Source organism: Cynara cardunculus (assembly GCF_001531365.2).
Source record: "Cynara cardunculus var. scolymus isolate 2C chromosome LG 5, CcrdV1, whole genome shotgun sequence".
Lineage (NCBI taxonomy): Eukaryota > Viridiplantae > Streptophyta > Magnoliopsida > Asterales > Asteraceae > Cynara > Cynara cardunculus.
The window spans coordinates 14,469,751-14,484,796 of record NC_037532.1 but is presented as its reverse complement, the minus strand read 5'-3'; the positions used below and the strand labels follow the sequence as shown (position 1 = coordinate 14,484,796).

At 37.2% G+C, this 15,046-nt stretch overlaps 1 protein-coding gene across 1 annotated transcript; it reads left to right on the top strand.

Moving 5' to 3' along the window:
• The first annotated feature begins 362 nt into the window (after positions 1-362).
• LOC112512076 (probable LRR receptor-like serine/threonine-protein kinase At5g10290) lies at positions 363-12,911 on the top strand. The gene is made up of 12 exons (XM_025117876.1): positions 363-757; positions 1,796-1,939; positions 2,287-2,419; positions 2,551-2,622; positions 4,091-4,234; positions 4,329-4,400; positions 4,543-4,608; positions 4,700-4,764; positions 4,874-5,017; positions 11,541-11,882; positions 11,960-12,354; positions 12,436-12,911. The coding sequence occupies exons 2-12, from the start codon at positions 1,876-1,878 to the stop codon at positions 12,748-12,750; spliced, it is 1,812 nt and encodes a 603-aa protein (XP_024973644.1). The 5' UTR covers positions 363-757; positions 1,796-1,875; the 3' UTR covers positions 12,751-12,911.
• Positions 12,912-15,046: the final 2,135 nt, after the last annotated feature.

Sequence of the window (15,046 nt, the reverse complement as noted above, 5' to 3'; positions counted from 1 at the left end):
TAATAAGTACTTTTGAGTATTTGGATAAACAACTTATGCCGGTGCCAAACTGCTAATAAGAAGTTTTTGAAGAAGTTAAACCATTTAACTTAATATAAGTTGATAAACACTTTTGTAAAAAAACATAAATTATTTCAAATAAGCAATCCTAAACACCCCTAAACGATGATTGATTAAAAGCAAAGGTTGTATTAGAATTCTAATTTGGCATCAAAAAGTTGAAGTACCATAATTTTCTTGGAAAATGATTTTGTTTGGAGGGAGGGCCACCACCAACCCACACCATAATTAAACCATTAATTATATGTTATTTGTTTAAGAGGAGGAGGCTGCTACTGCTTGTGATAATTACTTGTTTTTTAATTATTTTCCAATATATGTGATTTGATTTGATGAAACAAGCTTCTATATTTGACTCCTGCTCCATACTCATCATTCCTGCTTGATCCACCATATCTGCTACTGTTTTCGACTCAATCCATCTCCTTGTGTTGATCCTTTCTTTTCTTTGTCAGAAACTTCCATTATTTTTTGGGTGATCTGCTTCTCCCCCTTAAATCGCTTCCTTGCTGCCTATTAAGGGTTTAATTGAGCTGCTTCGCTCCCTCGTCATAGACCCTGGAGAAGCCAATTTAAGGTCCTCCTCAACTTAAGAACCACAAAATTGGCAAGCCCACCAAGAAGATCTCCTACATCAAGCTAGGCGCTGTTCCTCTTCAGTCGATTGCCTCCTCCTTTCACATTCGGACGAAAAAAGGTTACCTTATCCCTAACTTCATAATCTGATGAGATTGATAGTTGCTACATCCATATGTTGATGATAAATTTGACAAGTTGATTTAGGGCTAGTTTATTGTATGAAGATGCAATCATGATGTATAAACTGTTTGAGCTTTTCTTCGATATCAAAATTATTAATTTTGCTGATAAACAAAGCGTATAGGAGTATAGCATTGCTGATGCTAGAGTTAAATTATAAGTCAAGGCTAAATGCAGTTTGTTAGTTCAAATATTGTCACATAAAGCAAACAGTATGTTGGGACTTTAAATTTGCACAACACTGGATTCTATTTCAAACAGTTTGAAATAGAATCCAGTGTTGGAGTAGCTGTGCATCTGTGATTTTCTAAAAGAAAGTGAGTTGTACCGTAGTTGTCTCCCATTCTTTTATCTATGTTCTTTTTCTTTCTTTTACGCTGTTCATTCAGCACCACAAAACAAGCAATAATTCATCATTTACTAATTACTCCTGGCATACCTTGTTTATCTAGATATACCACTTTGTTCTGTCAACACTTTGTGGAAAACAAACAAACTGACCGTAAGACAACATGGAAAAGGGCTTCCCTAATGACGTTATTAAAGCTGCCCTTGCAGAAACCGGGATTGACTTTGACTTTTATGGTCACACAAAATGGATTTGGGATTTAAATTGTTATGGAGGTCTTTAGTTTTAGATGAAAAATAGCAAGCATAAGGAATTACACTTAATTCATCATCTTCACCCAAGTCGTGGTCCATATGTCTGCCACAAGGAGTCCTCAACCTATACAAAATTTCATGCTCCTATTAGATCTCCAAAAAGTCCATCTGCTAATGCCATTTCAGGTGGGAATGCAATGATAGAGGGCAGGAAGGAAATATATTTGGCTGTTCTGTGGAAAACTCGTTCATCTAGTTAATAATTTAAATCCAACTATTCGTTTAGCAGTATTGCCTTGCATCACTTGTTGTCAATGACTTCTTTGTATCTAGCAATCTTAATGATATAAGCTCGTACTGGATGTAAATACAGAAATGATGTTTATTCATGCGTTCATAGAGGATGCCCTGCTGATAGTTGAAACAAATCATTAGCAACGATTTGCTTGAGAGATGGAGCTAATATTTGTACTTCTAGTGTTCGGAAACTTGCTTTTGGTAGCACCTGATGCCCAAGGTATATTTTTCTTGTTATGGTAATAGATTTTCCTAGCTTAGTTATCACCATACCCAATGGTAACTGCAGCAAATATTGTTGCAATATACTTGCACTTGCTTTCTGAAAATAGCATTGCAACAACCACTGTCCTCTTAAGTGGGAAATCAATTGTTATATTACAAACGAATGATAATACCCTCGCATTCACTCATTGCTGCCCACAAAATATATGTATTTAGTTATAGTATGTTGTTTTTGTATCTATCATTTGTTCTAAAGCTGTTTGCAATGGTGTTCAATTGGTAGTGGCACAAAGTTATGACTAGGCATCGGTTAAAAAATTGACTGTATGGTAATATATGCAGGAGATGCACTCTATGATCTGAGGGCTTCACTTAAGGCTTCACCTGATCAGCTCACAGATTGGAACCAGAATCAAGTTAATCCTTGCACTTGGTCTAAAGTTAGCTGTGATGCGAATAACAATGTTTTCTCTGTGTAAGTGGTCGTGATAGCTGGAACTTCCTCCTCACCGTGATTTGCATTGTCTACTTATCAGCAGTTCAGTAGACTTATTATTGATTTTAGGGTTTCCTAATGTGATACTAATTTTATTTGTACTTTTGTAGATCAATGTCATTCATGGGATTTACGGGATCCTTGTCACCAAGAATACGAGTTCTATCAAAGCTTACCATACTGTACGTATAGGAGAACTGGAACAATATGATTATATGCATATGCTGTCATCTGTGCTGGTTAACGGGCAATTTGCCAAAATCATTTCATCCAGATCATAATGTATCACTGGTATATACATGAGAAAAGACCAGCACTGGAAAACAGGAGCATGGAGGACCAAATCATAGAATGGATAAGTTGATGGGAACAAGTTCACCAACTGAAAATAGTAGTTCTCGACTCCCTGTGCCCCAATATGAATGAGCCTTCTTCTCAATATGAAGACGATTTAGAAGTTTTAGTGTTCTAATATGAAAATCACTACAAGTCGCAATGGGTCTCTGTTTATCACAATTCATCTCCTATTTATAACAATTGAAAACACGTTTCAAAGTTTCTTGCCACCAAACATCAAGAAATATTTTGTTTTGTAATTTGAGCTATTATGTGTGAAATTTAGTGGCAAAGGTGTTATGGACAACATTTGTATCACCAACTAACATTAATGATTATATGAAATATTTGTTAATAAAAAGTAGAATTATAGTTTACTTTCTATCAAACATTTCAAGCCCAACACACACACACACACACAAAAGAATGATGATTCATAGTTTTGTTGCTATCAAATATTTCAAACCCCTGACACACAGAAGAAGTAGGCATATATTTTGTGAAGAGTTGAAGAAACCAAGAGTAACTTAATGTGGAACAATAATATAAGATAAAAACTCAATTTAGTCTGCGGTGGATGGAGTAATTGAAAAAGTTCGCAACTTTATTATGCCTGAGCTTCCTAAAAGGAATTTCATACACATTTTACTTTTTCTATCATTTTGGTTGGTCCCCGTAGCATGATTAAATTTGTCTCCAGTTGTGCCATGAGTAAGGGTGTACTTGAGCCGATATGATCCCTCCTGAGCTGCTTGGTTCATGCAAAAATATCAAGGCTTGGGCTTGGCTAGTGGATTGCCATGCTTCAAAAGCCCATACTTGTGCTTGACTTGCCTATTGCTTGAGCTGTGGTTTGGTTCCTGTTGGCTTGTATAGACTCGTATATGCTTGAACTTTGGCCTGCTCATACTAGACCTGCTCGTACTGGCAAGGTTTATATGGACTTGAATAGGTTCTGTAGGCTTAGCTCATTTAGGCTCATCAAACTGTCAATCCCTGGATATACCAAACTTGGGAACTGGCATGGATAGTCAAACTAGCAGGTTGGTTCAACTTGAGCTTGCCTATCTTTTTGACAATCTGGCACATCCTGTCTAAACTCGAGCCATGAGTTCTAGAATGCGTACATCTTTTGCTATGTGCATGTAATGTAAGACTATTTCCAAAAGAGCCACACAATTACAGCTTATAATAAACATACTAATTTGGGTTCATGGAACTATAGTTTATGTGCTTGGGTGGAACTTAGTTGTTCATTTTTTGTTCACTGCCACTTTTTAGTGGGTCAGTTTGATTTTATTTTTCGTTCTTCAGTTCTTTGCAAGGGAATCAAATAACAGGGGGGATACCAGAAGAGTTTGGGAACCTAACTAGCTTGACGATGTTGGATTTAGAAAGCAATCGTTTGACTGGACAAATACCATCTTCGCTTGGAAATCTTAAAAATCTTCAATTTTTGTGAGTAACGGCTTATTTGCATACCGATAATTTGTAGCATGTCATTGATGATATTTACTATTTTTATTATGCGGCTTTTCAATTGTGCAAATAGGATCTTGAGCCAAAACAATCTTGAAGGGCCTATCCCGGACTCACTCTCAAGTCTGCCAAACTTGACAAGCATGTAAGTGAATAGTCCCAGTTAGATGTGGATGCTATAATGAGATGAAACAAATGTAACTTCAAGAATTCAGTTTATGTAGTTATTTATTATTGTCTTCATCGTCATTCTTATTTTGCTGGTATCATTGGGACCTATTGCGCAGTTTACTTGGTTTCAACAACTTCAGTGGCCAAATACCTGATCGTTTATTTCAAGTTTCTAAATTCAAGTACGTAGAGATCTATTTCTCAGATAGCATTCTTAACTTTACTGGTTCTGGATTTCTTAGGAGGATGCATGACCTTGACGGCTTATTTCAGTTTTACAGGGAACAGATTGAACTGTGGCTTTAATAATACCCACCCTTGTACATCTAGTTCTGGAGGTAGTTTGATTTCAGTTTCTGTTATAATATTTACAGATTACTATATAAGTAGCAGCACAATGACTTTTAATTCTGGCTAAGGCATGACCATCAAATTATTATGTGGTAGATGCTTCCAAGAAATCAATGGCAGGAATTATAATTGGGGTTATTGGAGGAGTCCTTGGTCTTCTGCTGCTTGGATGCTTGATGTTGGTTTTGTGGAGGGGTAGGCACAAAGGCTACAAGCGTGAGGTCTTTGTTGACGTTGCAGGTAAGCGTGCTTGAGTTGCTTCTCAACCTTTTATACTTCTGAGATTTCTCTTGAATGAGATATTCCTGCCTTTTAGATATTTTTGAAAAAAAGTAGAAGCTATAAACCTGTTTATTTGTTCAGATCTTGTATGGAATTTTTACAGTTATCCTAATTCATTGAAGGTACTTTAGAGATTGCCTGCTAAATTAATCATGTGTGACATACATGACTTTCTTTCAGGGGTAAAATCGTTGTTCTCTTTATTCATCTGGACCACATGCCACACACGTCCTTCTACCATTCATGCATACCTCGTCTGGCCATCACCTCTACCTACCAGGCTACCACAACCATATATACAACGAGTATACTTTCACTTGTACTTTTTATCAAGTGACAAAATTTCCTGAAAAAGTAATTGAGTGACTAAAAAAATCTTCTATTTCTACTGTTGTGACTGTTGTTGGAACATGTTACAAGATGTAACGTAATCCTGTTGTGGCAATAGTTAAATCATTACATAAAACAATATTGAATGTAAAGTGATTGCAACTTATTCTTCTTTTACTTAACGTGTTTATAACAATTTGCATAAAAATAGGCAAAGTTGATCACTTTTATATTTTAACACTTCTAATAATATCCATAGTCTAACATGCAAGTTTTTAATAGTATTAAGTACAATCAAATTCTTATAAAATAAATAATGCACAAGTAAAAATAAAACATATGCAAGCATTTAAATTAATTCATAGGAAAAAAACTTAAATCTAATCAAGCATCGATTATAGGTAGTAATAATAACTTGACCCAAAATCTTGATGCATGTTCGTCGGTACTCAGTATGATCATAGAGGTTGAGGACTGAGGTGATGTGAAGGCCTCCTCCTTGATGCTTTGTGTGACACCATGGCCTCCTCCTCTTTGATCTCCTTCTCACCTCCCGCCACCTTTATTTATACTACTTAAAGCTATTCACCCACTTACAAATCGTTGCATCACCGACTTATACCTTACGACCTGTGCATTAGTCAATTGTACCCAACCAACTATTTTTGACTAGTCACTACCCGAGGTTTAACAATACCTGCCCCCTACTCTCACCTTGTCCTCAAGGTAGAAAGAAATACAAATTTCGATTCAAATGCATTTCATCACGAATGTGGGTTGTGGTAGCGGTAACATGATGGTCCCAATTAGCGTCACCTAGTGTGCTAACCCATCTATGATTTTTAGGTTCAGTTACCCTCTGTTCCAATAAAATTATGAGACTTTGTTGATCAACTTCTTCCTACGAATTCCTTGTCCAACAAATACAGTCTCCACTTTCTCACCGCCAACAGCATCATCCTGAGTTCTTTATCATAAACAGACTTCAGGCATGATTGCTTACCCAACAGCTCACTAAAGTCAGCTATCAGTCTTGCTTGTTGCATCTTTACGTCTTCCAAACCATAACCAACTGCATCCATCTCTATCCTGAACCCTTGATTGGAATCAGGTAACCTCAACACAGGCACAGTTGAAAATGCATGTTTAAACTCCTGAAATGTACACGGTTGATTTTTTTAAGTAATTCGTAAAAGGGGCTACTATATTGCCAAACCCAGCCATCAACTTGTGATAATACCTTGCTAGAGGTGTTGTCCCCTTTCCAAAAAAACTTGCGATAATACCTCAAAAGACCTATAAATCCATGTCATATTGTCATCCAATTATTATTTGTGGCTGCAGCCATTCGACTATCACCTTACTTTTACAACGGATCCCTTTCTATCATTTCATTAATCAATTTTTATCTCATATTTGGGTAATGAGGAAATCTATAAGGTTATACATTGGCCTGTTCACTGTCTTCTTACTGAATAATATAACTTCCTTTACCTCTTTCAGGTGGCAAACCTTTAAGACAATTGAACACACCCTATTCTCTTCCAGCATGGTTCTTAACTCCTGTGGTTCGATATTCTCGCTTTGCTCTCGAGTTGTTACCAATCCCAACTCCACTAACACCATATGACCCTCCTATCAAATATTTTTCCTAATCACGTTCAATGACATGAGACTCCCTCCCAATTTGAATTCCTCTTCAATGTTGCCTACTTTGAACTCATTTTGATCCTTGTAATTTGGGTTTTCCAATTAGTGTATGACTGTATGTTGCGCCCAAAGTTTCTAACCATTGGACACCCAAAATCAAGTGGGGCTGTTTGACAGTTGTTGAATGGTTTGGTGCAGAATGATTAAGTGATCAGAATGATTAAAAGGCTCTCATGATATAGTGCAAAATGAAATATAATTGTTCAGTAATTGTTTACAATGGAATTAGGGTGCTGAATGGTTAAGGAAGACCCATAATACAAAATCATTCAAAGGATTTTAGAACCATTAAGATGCAGACATTTTTTTGCCAAACAAGATTCACCTCTTAGCGATACAGAGACTGTCTCTTAATGGAACCATTAAGAGGTAAACAAACAGCCCCTAAATTACACAACTCAATTGGTAGAAATTTCTTTGGTACTTCTATCCCTGCAATTGCAAATACACACAAACCCTCTATCCTTTAATGATGATGCATGTTCCCATTGTAATACCGCATTCCCTCACCTCTGTTGGCAGCTTTAATTTTGATACCACCTTCTTTGAAATGAAGTTGTGTGTTGCTTCACTATCTATCAGCACCACATTTTTTGCTCTTCAATGATCCCCACCACTTTTACATCATTTTCGGAATTATCAAAGCCACTGCCGAATTCAAATGCACCTCCACTCTCTGATGCGTCTCTCTCATTCCTAATTCGCTTTCTTGATCCCCTGGTATTTTAGATTCCCTCAATCCTTCAATTACTTTTTCGTTTCCCATGTTCTAAGTTATATTGATTCTTGCCAATTATTTGCTTCTTTTCCTTCGTCCTCAAAGCTAATTTCATCGTCTCACTCCGATTAATAGAAAACATCAAATGGAACTCAGACTTGCACCGATAATCGTCTACTAGTTCTGCTTGAGAAACACAAACTGCTCACGTCGAGAACCATCCGCCGTGGATTTGGAGTTGCTTAAGCAACATTAATTGCAACTCTTCCCAACATGTGAATGGCCTTCTTTTGTCCCATTGAATCACCATAATGCATGCATCTCCTTCGAAATGACACAAGCAAAACTTCATTTTGTTCTTCCTCAGTGGGACGGTTTAGAATAAAGTACCTTTCAGCTTGAAAAATCAGCTGTCTGGATTGGATCCTTCATAAGTTGCCATTTCAAATCCTTGTCCTTTAATTGTTACAAATTGGCTGCTCTCTGCCTCTGATCTCCTTTAGCACACGTTTTCAAGATTGGATTTGGAGGTCCTTTATCACATGTTTTCAAGATCACCGTCCCCAATTTGCCTTTAATTTCCTGCTACTCTTGACAACATGCTCCTTGTCATTTTCAGATCTCACCGCTCTGATATAATTAATACACACTTGGTGATCAAAAAGCGTAATTTTCGATTAAAATCTTGGTTCTAAGTTTCGATTTCTCCTCAATGTTCCCGCTGAACTACAATCAACAAACTAATCGATCCCCTTCTCTCCTCTCACCTCTCACCACCTTTATTTATACTACTTAAAGCTACTCACAATCTCTGCATTATCCACTTGTAACAGTGCATTAATCACTTGTGTCCAGTACCCAGGGTATAACATGTCACAACAAAAGTAGCCAACAAAAACTGGTCCTGCAATCCAATCACTCTCCTTTCCTGTCTTCCCACCTTGCCATGAGTTGCCACCATCAACATCCTCCATTATCCATTCTGAAAAGTTCCCGAATCAGCTACTGCAGCTATGAATATTACAACGAAGGTTTAATTAAAAACGAAAGAAGGTGATGGAGATGACTCAGATGCTAAAAGGTTCTCCTAAACAGAGGACATGCGAATGTTGTATCATCTCTTATGTGGGTTTTATTTTATCCATATACTTTTTCTCTAGTGGACATAGACGAAAGATGGAGAATAATTGGGCTGGAGTAAAAGTAAACAAAAGACAAATTGATTTAAATATGATTATAGCCAATATAACAAGTGGACTATCAAACCCTCGAAATTGATGTGCATTACACAAGATTATTTTAGTGGACAATCTCTAACACAAGTGCGGGCGGTGAGAGGGACGAATATGACGTTGTCAATGCAAAATCATATGTTGAAAGAAGAAAAATGCAAGTCGGCATATGGTTTAAGATCATTTTTAACTCTACTTTGATTTTAGTGGTCTAAACTAAAAATAACTTTAATATAGATAATAAAGTTGAAAAGATATTATTTGTTTCTTAAAAAATATATCTTCTCCTATTCCATGCAAATAGTTTGTGTTGCAAAAAGTTTTTTTGAGAGGAAGTGCGTCCCATTTATGCTAGAAAGTAGAAAGCACAATGTCCTCAAATTTACTTGTCAAGTAGCATGTCTCTAACCTCCACAAATTTAGGAAGGCAGATGCTATTGTCCAAAGTGAAATCAATTTAATACCTTATAAGCTTACAAATACCCAAAGAGCCAAATACCCCAGTAAAAGATGTCAATCAGGTTAGGGGTAACTGTTGGATATATGATCACTATTGTACCAATAGATCTATCATGAATGGGAGACTCAAAACCGCTACTATTCATGTGTGAAATAATCATCACGTCATTCAGATTTGAGGTTCGAAAGTACCGGCTGCTATCCAAATTTTCAAGCATATTTTCCAGCTTTAAACACGTCTTGCTTTATCATTGGTCCTAGTATTGATCTTAGTTATGTAGTGTTGTCCAAATGCTTACCTATGTGTCCATATGGAGTTGGTGACAACGCTAATAACGTGGCGCTTGGTTCACAGAATGGAATCTGTCGGAATTAGAATCTGTTAAAGGATTGGAATCTGAAGGAATTGGAATGGAATTTAATCAGGTTCGACCATGCGTTTGGTTGGCTAGAATTGGAATGAAATCTGTTAAAAGAATTGGAATTTGTTTGTTTGGTTCGCTAAATATAACTTAAGAATTATAAAAAGTTAGTAATAAATTACCAAAACTTCCCTTTATAATTTGTTTGTTTGGTTCACTAAATATAACTTAATTATAAAAACTTAGTAATAAATTTCCAAAAGGTCCCTTTATAATTTGTTTGTTTGGTTCGCTAAATATAACTTAAGAAATATAAAAACTTAGTAATAAATTACCAAAATTTCCCTTTATAATTTGTTTGTTTGGTTCATTGAATGTAATAGTGGTGGTGAGTGGCGGTAATGGTGACGGTGGTGATGACTTTGGTGACGGTGGTGGTGAAGGTGATGGTGAGGGTGAAGGCGAGGTGATAATGGTAGTTGGGGTGAATGCGACAGTGGTAACGGGTGGTGGTGACAACCATCATAGTGCGATGGAAGAGAATGGAGTAAATATAAGAGGATAACTGTTTTTCTTAAAAGAAGAGAGGAAGGAATTGGAATTCCTTGCTATAACCCAAGGAATTTACATTCCACCATTTAAACCCTTAGGTGGTTGTTTCGAAGTTGGAAGAAAAGGCATGTAGACAATTCCAGCTTCAATCTTTTCCTTAATGAGGTGTCTTCAAGTTCTACATGTTGGGGTTGTTTGCAATGTTCACGGTTGCCTTTTGTCACAAAAAAGAAGTTCTATTGGACCTCCTATGGGAAGATTTAATTCTTCCATGATTCTTTTTTTTGTATCTAAATCATCTCCGAAATGCCATGTGTCATAGCTCTATATTTTTCTTCTGCACTACTATGAGAAACTACTGTTTTCTTCTTACTCCATGTCACCAAGTTTGTGCCAAAAGGGGTTTGTAACTGGCAACCCCGACTTAATCCACACCGCCACGCCCCAAGAGCATCATGTGAGGAAAATTAGGTACACAGTGGCCCACTAGTTGACAGGCTTAAGAGCTCAGTGCCCACACAGAGCTCAAATCCCCAAAGGAGTTGTAACTCCCACACTGCAGCTAGCAGACTCGAACCATCACCTATTTGTGCAAGTGTACCACCCCGAAACCAACTATGCTTAGGGGCAGAGTCACCAAGGTTCCTCAAACGTAAGTGTGATGCCCTATTGTGGACCTTCTGTCAATAGAAGAGCCTCCCTAGTCTGCATCAGTGTAGGCTTCAACTCCAATAGAGTTCCTAAATCTTTAACTTCAAATTCCTCCTTTTCTTCAAAGACCTTAGATTTCTCTTTCAACAAGTAAACCCAATATAAATGAGTATGATCATCAACAAAAAAATACAAACCACCATTTTCTCTTTCAGCAGAATTGTATGCACAACCTACTAATCTAGGGATTTACTGATTTACAGCCTAGTAAATATGGAAACTAGACTCCTTGAGCTAAGAGGATCCCGGAAAAGTAAGCACTTGATATACTCAAATCATAATACAATATCTCACACCTAAAAGTCAGGGATACAAATATTGAGTAATTTTGACAATTAATACTTTTGTTAGAGTATTGAGTTATATTTCTTCTCATGTAAATTAACTTGTGTTTGGTCATGATTTAGGGGAAGTTGACCGTAGAATTGCATTTGGTCAACTGAAGCGATTTGCATGGAGGGAACTACAGCTTGCTACGGATAACTTTAACGAGAGAAATGTACTTGGACAAGGAGGTTTTGGAAAGGTTTATAAAGGAGTCCTTGCAGACAATACAAAAGTTGCTGTGAAACGGTTAACTGATTATGAGAGTCCTGGTGGGGATGCTGCATTCCAGCGTGAAGTGGAGATGATAAGTGTGGCTGTCCATAGGAATCTCTTACGTCTGATTGGGTTTTGCACCACACCTACGGAACGTTTGTTGGTGTATCCTTACATGCAGAACTTGAGTGTTGCCTACCGCCTACGAGGTATTTACGACCTTTATTTGTCATTCTTGTAGCTGCTTTGATTTCTTTCTGTGACTCTGATGGATGGTCTTTTGTAGAACTTAAACCTGGAGAGGCTGTTTTAGATTGGGAGACAAGGAAGAGGGTAGCTTTAGGCACTGCTCGTGGATTGGAATACCTTCATGAACATTGCAGTCCTAAAATAATCCATAGGGATGTTAAGGCAGCTAATGTATTGCTTGATGAAGATTTTGAAGCTGTTGTAGGTGACTTTGGGTTGGCCAAGTTGGTGGATGTGAGAAAGACTAATGTGACTACTCAAGTTCGTGGGACAATGGGTCACATAGCTCCTGAATACCTGTCCACTGGGAAGTCATCAGAAAGGACGGATATTTTTGGGTACGGGATCATGCTTCTAGAACTTGTAACAGGACAACGGGCGATAGATTTTTCACGCCTTGAAGAAGAAGATGATGTGTTGTTGCTTGACCATGTAAAGATAACACATTTTTCTATTTCCCAATTATATTTTTCATATAGAATATTATTTAATTATTGTTTTTTCTTTCTGAAGGTCAAGAAACTAGAAAGGGAAAGGAGGTTGGATGGCATCGTGGATCACAATCTGAATAAGAAGTACAACATGCAAGAAGTGGAGATGATGATAAAGGTAGCATTGTTGTGTACCCAAGGGTCACCAGAGGAGCGGCCAGCCATGTCAGAAGTGGTGAGAATGCTGGAAGGAGAAGGGCTTGCTGAACGGTGGGAAGAATGGCAGAATGTTGAAGTTACACGTAGGCAAGAGTATGATCGTTTACAAAGAAGATTTGACTGGGGAGAAGACTCCATCTACAATCAAGATGCCATTGAGTTATCTGGTGGAAGATGACTTGTTGGTATGTACGTACATACATGTTATTCTTCTCTACTTGTTTGTATCAAAATTCATCTTCTTGTGTGTTCCTCTCCCCCTAGTGTTTATAAAAATCTAAAATGTTCTGAAAATTACTATTATCTGAATGGGATGTTCAAAGACCAGTCTTATCTGAATGGGATCTTAATTTGCTCTTTATATCAGTATGTCCTAACAGGGTGCTTTGATCTGAACCCAAAATGGTTTCACAGCAGTTTGCTATCTTCTCCATACCAATTATCTTTTTTGATATTCCATCAAGAAATTGGAATTTAGGGGTTGATATCCATATGGGTTAAGACACACACACACACACACACACATATGTATATATATATGTATGCATGTATATATGATGTATGTGACAAGAGAAAGCTATGTGGGGAGAAGAAGATTGGCAAATGAAGAGAAATATAGATGGTTGGTTAGAGAAAAAGATTAAACCATATTTTTGTCATTGTGTTTCAAGTAGGACTCCTTTTATAAATAAACCAAAAAATGGGACAAGAAAACAAGTTGTAATATATTTATATGCTTAATGCCTCTCAGATTGCAATCGTACAAATTGGAAACTCTCTTGCTTTGCTGCCAACGTTAATTTACTTTTCTGTTGTAAGCGTTCATATTCTCTACTGATTTCGGGGTTTTATAGACAGGATCAATGTACTTTATCTCGATATTGTGTTGTAAATTGCTTATTTGTTGGTATATGTTCTAATGTGCTTGTATTTTGTAACTTAGGAATCATTATTGATGCACCTACTTCACATTCTTTAGCAAACTATGTGATGTTGGCAATGGCATACTAATATACATACAGCAGTAGTGGGCTTAACTTGATAGCTAAAGTGCTGAATTGATTACTTTAAATCCTTGATTACTTGGTACTTTAGTCTTCACGCTTCTAATTGCTTGAATCTTGATGATGCAGCTAATTTTGTTCGAATCTTGACAGTATAGTAAAATTGTTGATTTTGTAAGGGTCAGTGTTCCGCATCTGTAATATAGTTGCATACATTTATTTTTTACGATTGAATGTTTCTATTGACATAATATCTGTATATGCTTATTATCTTTTGTTTTATTTAAGATGACGACCCTAGATTATATTTCTGGATCTGTTACTCATACGATGCAACGAGATATAAATTTTTTTAATTCATATTTTATAATAAATCTTTTCCCATTTTATCTAATTTCTATGAAGAAAGTTTATAATATACACATATATATATATACACACACAGAGGGGGTTATTAAAGGGAGAATCGGTCAGTTTGTGATAACTATGAGATCCAATCTCAACCTAAATTAATGGTGAAATTAGGAAAATAATAATTTTGGTAATTTGACTTAAAATTTTATTTGGAAGACATTTTAAGTATTTTAAAAATCTTTATATATCCTTTCTCCTCTCTTTGTCAAACTTTATTTTGGCGAATCTTATTCCGGTAAAAAACACATGATGAACACTGTGATACGCTTCATAAAATAATGAAAAACACAGTGTGATACACTTAGTAAAGCAACATTGTCTGATGTATTGTGTTACACTTTGTAAAACAACAAAAATATATTGTGATACACTTCGTATAACGACAAAAATGCATTGTAATACACACTATGATACCAAATCTGGTTGATGAATACAACTGTGATATCACTGTATTACACTCGACGTTACATCTCCAAAGAGATCTAGTTTACGTCCAAAAACCTTACATCTTATGCGTTACATCTCCGATGATATTTGGGTTACATCTCTGGCAAGGTCTAGGTCACGTCCCCGATCTAAAATGAGATCTGAACATAAACCAAAAATTGAAACCAATTTGGGTGTGCAGAAACCATATCTCTTGGGATATGAAAAACCGAAACCGATCTGAGTTGTTCAACAAGGAGTCGGACCGGTGAAGGTGAGAGTTGAGGAGATGATGGCCAGTGGTTGGAGATGGATAGAGAACAAGAACCAGCGGTGGCCAGTGACCGGAGATGAGTAGAGAAGGAGGCGTCAGATGATATTGGGCAAAAGGGCCGGTGAAAGTGTCGCACCCGAGAGTAGAGATGGCCAAATGGGCCCGGCCCGGCCCGGGACCGGGACCGGTAAGGACCGGTTATGTGACCGAAAACCGGGACCGGTTGAGGTTTTTGGTAGTTTCGTGGGACCAGGACCGACCGGGACCGGGACCGGGACCGGGACCGGTTATGGGACCGACTATGGACCGGCCCGGCCCGGCCCGAAAATTCAATTAATTTTATAAATAAATGTATT